Genomic DNA, 7893 nt, shown 5'->3' with positions numbered 1-7893 from the left:
TTTTATTTATTTATTTATTTATTTGAGCATACTGTTATCCCACATTTGTGGGTCATTACAGGGAGGGAGTACATCAAAGTAATAATTGGTATATAAAAACACTCAAGTAATGTCAACTGTCAATAATTACAAAAAAAATCATCAACATTGGCATGACAAAAGAAAAGAAAAACATCAACACATCATCCAACGATTTTTAGGTAACATATAGTTGTCAAGCAAATGTTCAAAAGCCCTTGCATCCGTGCACTCAGCAATATGTGCAGGTAGCGCATTCCAGTTTTCGATAACATTGGGGAAAAACGAATACCGAAAGACGTTTGTGCGGGTGACATATGTTCTGATTGCTGCACTATGGTTTATTATTCTGCTACTTCTACCAGGTTCCAGTATGTACATACTTTTATCAATATTTATTTCACCCTGGAGAATCCAAAATAATAATTTTATTCTGTTCCTCTGTCGCCTAATTTCAAGCAGTTCCAATTTACATGATTTTTGCATCTCGGTAACTGAGTCTGTTTTTTTTGTATCTTGAACATATGAACCTGGCTGCAAGTCTTTGGATTCTTTCCAGCTTATTTATTAGGCATTTTTGGTGGGGACTCCAAACTACGGCAGCATACTCCAAAACAGGCCGAATAAAAGTTTTATATGCCATCAGTTTGACGTCTTTGGCTGCGTTTCGTAGTTTTACTCGAAGAAAACACAGCTTTTTGAATGAGGAAGAACACACATTTTCAACGTTGCTGCGCCGTTGAAAATGTTTTATACACATTGCATCACGTGTATAAAACCTGAACATTACTACATTTCCTTGGAATTCAACTGCCAGTGCATATCAGAAGCATGGTACGGCTGGATTGTTCTGCGCCAGATCTTGTATAAACAAAGAGGCCCACAACGCTGCGTCAGCTATTTTAACAAGTTGAAACTGAAAGCACTAAGCAGTGTTCAATCAGAAACATTGACATTCTACAGGCCAGGGGCCGATTTCGCTTTATTTCTCTATTTCGTCATCCAAAATCACGTAGGCTTCGGCGCCGGGAGGAAGCAGCTGTAAGACCATGACTATCACCTGGAAATAAAATGAAAGGTCGACACAAATTCAGTCACTGTTGTGTTGGCCAGCCGTTGCACTACTGTACATTGTTTGCCTAAGCGTCTTAACAGACGATATGATCGAGCTAATTGGTAACAATCCATCATTTAGCATGAAAGATTACAAGGACAGGTACCAAGAAGACAGGCCAGCAGAGCTTTACCTTAAAGTTTATTGCAAGATGCGCATATACATGTTTGAAAAGTCTTCTAAAAATGTTTCAAAAGTCTTCTAAAATGATAAAAAGGCGATGATTTCACAATAACTTGTGTAGCCGTGGGCATCCTAAGACAGCTGAAGGCAACATTCAGAGTAATAGTTAAGAAAGTTAACTGAAGTAACCTTATTAGTAGTGGAGTTGGGTGATTATGTCAATGGGAAAACTCAGGCACCTCATGCGAAGAGCCAATTGCAGCTTTTAGATTTCGAAAACGTGGCCTCTGCTAATAATTGTCAAGTAGTGGAATTCACTCAAATTCAACAGCAAAGCCAAAACTAAAACATGATGAAAGAGTGTGCGACTGTACTATTTTTTTATACATTCAGAATGAGTGAGCGTCGTTATATGAACCATCGGCTAACTTTGTTGGGGGGTTACGGTAGTTGCACTTGCAACATCAGCAGGCATGGTGTACATATATACGTTGAAGGGGTACTGACACCTAATTTCCCGGCTGATATGGCCTGCAAGATTGATTCCCGTGAACATGTCTATGTAATCTGCAAGATATTACCAATGAATATAGCTTGGAAGGTATTTACAGCAATTTCCGAGCTTGACTTTCGGAGGTGTTGAAACGATCAACAAGAATGCCATGGGGACCCCCTTAAATCCCTTGCATCACCATGCTACAGTTTATAAAACAAGTTATGATGACGTCATAGCCGCCATTTTCGCCACGTTTGTTACTGCAGTAAATAATTCTCAGTGGTTGGTCGCGAGTGCGTGGCCGCGGTGCACGCATTGAAAGTAAAATTTTGTGATTGGCGACAATTGATCTACTTCTTGATTTGAACCACGTGGAAGGGCGTCACAGTTCTGTGTGCTGACGTGGTCGAGAGCTGAACACGCTAGGTGTCGATAGTTGTACCCAGCGGCTTGTCGTCTTTGAAGCTCTATCAAACCAAAACTGAACCTGTTTGATAATGAGAGGCCTGTAATATCTATAGCGTGCTGTTGCAAACGATGTGTCGGGTTATGATTACGAAGACTCCAGCAACACATTGCAGAAAAAAAAGTGCGAGGTTAAAATGTTTTTTCAGCAGCCCTTTAAAAATATGCAGGACCTGCACCTCTGTAATCGTTGTCTTTCTTGAACGGTGACATTCCTTTGGTTTGCTTGTTGCGCTAACCAGTGCTTCGGTTTGGGTTTAGACGTTTACTTTGCTGGAGCTGGAGCTTTATTACTCCAAAATAATTGCTAGAGGCTGATTCTTCAAATTTCCAAAGTTGCAAATGGTTCTTCGCATGAAGAGCTATCTAAATGAAAATTATCATAAAGCTCCACCATGAAATATGTTAAGTTTCTTAATTACTGTTCTAACTAAAGCCTTAAGCCATCTGAGGTTCATGCCACTACAGGGAATCGAATTGTGAAGACAACGAGCAAGTATCACACTTCCCCGGTTTTTCAGAACTTTGCGCATATTTTCTGAAATAACCAGTATAGGTGCAGTGAAACAAAAACAAAAAAGCCTACAATAAAAACCAAACAATCATACATTTGTATAGCGCACCCCAAAAAGCGAAGTTCTTTTTTAGTAAATGAAATACTGGAGCGCTCACACAGTCAATACCATCACAATTAACGTATGCTTCTTAATCAAGCAAGTGGGAGGACCATAAAAAGTACCTGTGTTATCATTTCGTATTCATAATAAGGTTACTATCACTGTGCTTTTGCTCTTAATTACCATCCTAATCAGCTCATGGGCGCACCTTCAGGTATGCCCATCGTCGGCATGAGCACCTAACGCAGGTCACAGGTATTCTTTAAAATGGCCCTGCAACAGTTTTTGAGCATGGTCAGAAAACGTCGCCGATTGGTAGTAGAGGCTCCCGACAACACGCTAGCCAAATAATATAGCGCAGCACGTGGACTAAAATTCAGAATAAATTATCAAGGTCAGCTAAAAGTGGCTTTCTCTTCTCTCAACACATCACGGAAAACAAGCCCAGTAAGCCCATCTATCAGTCATTGGCTGATTTGAACGTGGCACGCTCGGTTGTTACATAGGTCGCCGCGAGAGGCCGTCACTTGTCCACGCGTTTGGACTGAGTTCGGACTAGCACGTTAGATAGACGTGCTTTTTGAGCGATCCCGATCGACTGCTCAGATGAGTGGCTTTGCATGTTTTCAGCTTATTTTTATAATTATTAGGGTAGCAGTTTATAACTTTGTAGCACTCATTACATTGTACGGCTTTTTCGGGGGCCAGTCACCAGCTATTTACTTGTTTGTGTGTGTGTTTTGTTTGTTTGTGTGTTTTTCTCTTGCCACCCCGTGGGGGAGGTGCACGTACACCGAACACGCAAATTTTTGCAGTTGAGCTTAGACTTTCATTTTTTGTAGGGTAGGATTCGTCATACGCCTCTTTTTCTAATTATTGAGTAGGACAATTCATAAGGATAATTGGTGTCAAAAATACATGGTTGAATTGACTGTAAAGTGTTCAGAATGCGGGGTGGGTTTGAAAACGCATGCAAGTTCAGACGCGAATGGAGAGGAGGCTAACGCAAAATGTAGGCAGTTTGAGGTCGAGGAAAAGATAGAGAAACTGATGGTTGGCCAGAGTGAACTGCTGATGAGAATGACAGAGCTGGAGTCACTGAGCTGGAGTAGTTGGCGACAGAGCAAGAAAAACGAGGGCTATGGAAGAAAGGCTCAGGTCCACCGAGGAAGCACTAGCGAAGGTGGACAAAGGAGTGGCCGAAGGAGAGCATGGTAGGGCATCGGCCACCAGAACAGCGGAGAAGAAAGAGCAAGCAAGTTTGAAAAAAAAACAGGTTTAGCCACTTCAATGGTCACGATACCCAGCTTCAGCAAAGCAGTGGGGGGGGGGGGGGGGTTGGGAGGGGACAAAGCAGCCGGTGTCACAGGTGCAGGTAACCCTCGGGTGCAGGATGCTTCAGCTTAAAAGTCTAAGCACGTGATAATTGCTGGGGACTTAAATTTAAATCGATGCGCAGAAGCAATCAAACAGAGGGTAAGAGGTGACAAGAGGGTTGCAGTAGGGACGTTCGCAGGACGCAAGCTGGAAGCAGTCATGAAGCAAGCGAGCGCAAAACTCCAAGATACAGCTGATAGATGAATTCTCGTGAAAATTGCAGGTGGTTTAAATGATAACTTAAATTAAGAAATGGCAGGACTAGCGACCACACTGGCAAAAGGAATCGATGACATGTGCACCAATTATCCTCCGTTACAAGGAGTGATATGCACGATTCCGGAGGTATCGGTGCGTGACAGCAACCTGAGAAGAATAGTTGTCACGCAAACCAAGAGATATGGTGGATAAGTGGAAATAAACAGAGAGGTGCATAGGTGGGGTGGTTTTCAACGAGACAGAGTCCACTTCGATTGGCTGCTAGGTCATGAGGTGTGCTGGCGACTTGCAGGACGCACAGTAGCTTTTTTTTGGGGGGGGGGGGGGGGGCACGCGGGTCCTTCAGGGTCCAAGATAGCTAGTAAAGAAAAAAACAACCAGGAATACTCTTTGACAGGTGGTAAAGACAGATACGATTCCAAAGTGGCACCAGTATCTAAGACACGTAGAGTCCGGGGCACAAATCGACGTAGCCATGAGGGCCGAGCAAGTTCAGACGTAAGGTGACTCGCTTGCTGGATTTCGGGTCGACAGGTCGTGCGCTCACGCGCTCCGCGCGCTTGCGACCTCCGGCGTCAGCGTGGCTCTGGCCGACTGGGCTCGCCCTACGTCATCTCCTGCCGCCGACGACCTTCCACCTCCGACGACAGTGCAGCTCTGACTTACTGGACTTGTTCTACGCCATCCACCGACGCCGAAAGGAGCTCTCGCAGGTGCGCCCCATCCTCGGACTGCAGTGACCGTGCTCCCATCTTCTATCTCTTCTATCCCCTCATTTTGTCGTCTCTCGCTCTGGCTTACCACCTCACGTCTCTTCCTCTCTTCTCCTTCTTCGGCTTTCCTACATCTTTACTCCTATCCTTTTTATCCCTCCTCACCCCCATCCCTCGTGAGCTACTGTGGTGGTGTCGCTCACTGAAGCAGACAATAACGGGGCTCACTTTTCTCTTCTTTTCTATTTTTAAGAATCACTTCGTCAGACGTAAGGTATATCAACATGCAACATGGCAGGAATAGGCCGAAGTGGGAAGAGATAAAAGAACAGCTAATGTAGTAGAAGTCAATTGTGTTTGGTTTTGTAAAAACACATCTTGATTGATATGTGGGGTTTAACGTCCCAAAACCACCATATGATTATGAGACGCCGTAGTGGAGGGCTCCGGAAGTTTTGACCACCTTGGGTTCTTTAACGTGCACCCAAGTCTGGTCACATGGGCCTACAACGTGTCCACCTCCATCGGAAATGCAGCTGCCGCAGCCGGGATTCGATCCCGTGTCCTGCGGGTCAGCAGCCGAGAACCTTAGCTACTAGAGTAGAAACACATCTTAGGGACATAGAAAAACCACCTAACGATCCGGACTACGGATGGAAATTCTGTAATAGAACAGAAGGCAGCAGAAAGGGGGCGATATTGGGGCATTCATTCAAAAAAGTACAGACATACAAAGGGTCAAGCAGGAGTGCAAGGAACGTTTATAGCTAAAAGGGAAAGTGGCAGGGCAAATGACGCTCCTGGGTTCTGTATACTTTCGGACAGGGCAAAAGCGAGAGAAGAAAACCAACAAATGGTGCAGTGCATTGAAAATGATTTTGACGAACTAGGAGAAGAGTGCGAGGTAAATATATTAGGAGATATGAATGCACACATAGAAGATATAGATGGATATGACCCAACAAGCAGAATGCTAATGGTTATGTACGAAAGGCATGATTTATTCATTTGTGACAGCACCGAGATACGCGAAGGGCAGATAACATGGGGGGTGGGAAGGGTGCAGTCTACAATAGATTACGCAATAATGTCACATAGGATGTATGATCGGCGAAGGGTGATCAACATAGATGAATATTGGTCAAGAAGCTTAGGTAGTGATCACAAATGTATCAATCTGAGTTTTGAAACCGAAATGAAGTTAGAAAAGTGGCATTACGAGCAACGACACGCTAACATTTATTCAGAAAGGCAAATAGAGCGGACCTAAAAAAGTATAACTCGATTGTTTGAGCTAGAGCTTGCTAAAATATAAGTCAAATTAACCGAGGAAAGCAGACAGAAACCCAAGAGCTGGTGTGATGAGGCATGTAAGAGAGCCATAGTAGGACGTCAGGAAGCCTCCAGAGAACATAGGTATGCTAAACAGAAATGTGAACCGGAAGATGATGTCAAAAGAAAACGGGATAACATTTTGAGCTGCAAAAGGGAAGCGTGCGATTTGATCAGTGACAAGATTAGAAGAAAGGGGGCCCAATGGATGGCAGAAGTAAACAAAAAGATAAAAAGGCAGCTGCAAAGTTTTGGAAACATCTCAATTCTCTGAGTAACAAGACAAGCATGAAACAAAGGTTTGTAACTACAGCTCAAGGGGTCAGACTAGAAGGGGACGGGGCAACGGAATATACAAAACTATGATGACCGAAAATTTAAACACAAAGAAAACGCTGCGTGCACTGTACCAGATGTGGATGGACCAATTCGCTCAGTGGTTCTACTGGGACAACGAGAGCGGGAAAGGGCAGAAAAAAGGGTTCCTAATAGCACATCAACAGGCCCTGACGGCATCCCCATCATGCTAATAGGAAACAAGGATGAAACTCTAAGCAAACTTAAAAGAGGCAGCGAGTAATTCAATAATGGTTGATGAAGCCCCTAATGGGTGGAAACTAAGCATGGTGAGCATGATCTATAAAAGAAAGGTGGTCAAGGCCGATATAAACATTTACCTTCCTATACAGCGACGTCAGCAGTTTACAGGCTTGTGATGCAGATAGCAAAGGAAAGACTACAGACATGGGTGGAGAATGAGGAGGTGCTGAAAGAACTACAAATTGGGCTCCGTAAATGAAATAGGTTGGAGGACAATCTGTTTTCATTGATGCAGTGTATTGAAAGAGCGGAAAAAGAACACAGGCCCTTGTGGCTGGCATTTCTAGATATCAAGGAAGCTTACAATAGTGTGATTCAAGAAGACTTGTGGGGAATACTAGACACACAAGATGTGCAAGATGGAATAACGATCTTCTAAAAGATGTCTATAAAATAAACAAGGTAGTTTTCAAATTAGAAGAACAGGTATCTGAACCTATAAAGATACAATGTGGGCTTTGACAGAGATGTTCCTTGTCAGCTTTGTTACTTAAGCTGTATCTCCGGCGACTGGAGGCGAAATTAGAGAGAGTCAACTCGGCTACAGCCTCTCTTCTGCCAAGCAAGGGAAACACAATTAGCAGTCATTACCAGCATTGATGTATGCAGATGATATAGGAATAATAGCCGACAACAACGAAAATGTGTAGGGATTGATAGACGTTTATGGTAATGAGGAGATGGGTAAAATTTGAAGTTCCGCAGGAAAAAATTGACAATTATGATGTTTAATGATAACAAAGGCAGTCAGCATAAAATACAGAAAGTCACGCTAGAAAGGGTGGAGAAATACAAATATTTGGGTGTATAGTTAAATAA

At 43.4% G+C, this 7893-nt stretch overlaps 1 protein-coding gene across 2 annotated transcripts in view; it reads right to left on the bottom strand.

Moving 5' to 3' along the window:
- Positions 1 to 967: 967 nt before the first annotated feature.
- Positions 968 to 7893, bottom strand: part of LOC142788257 (uncharacterized) — a 43611-nt gene continuing 36685 nt past the window's right edge. For both annotated transcript variants that reach the window (XM_075884862.1, XM_075884861.1), the window contains exon 4: positions 968 to 1078. In XM_075884862.1, coding sequence (XP_075740977.1) covers positions 1001 to 1078 — 78 coding nt within the window. In that variant the 3' untranslated portion in view covers positions 968 to 1000. The remainder of the gene's footprint in view (positions 1079 to 7893) is intronic.

The sequence above is a fragment of the Rhipicephalus microplus genome, unplaced genomic scaffold (genome assembly GCF_043290135.1).
Source record: "Rhipicephalus microplus isolate Deutch F79 unplaced genomic scaffold, USDA_Rmic scaffold_49, whole genome shotgun sequence".
NCBI classification, from domain to species: Eukaryota; Metazoa; Arthropoda; class Arachnida; order Ixodida; family Ixodidae; genus Rhipicephalus; species Rhipicephalus microplus.
This window is presented reverse-complemented; position numbering and strand designations above follow the sequence as displayed.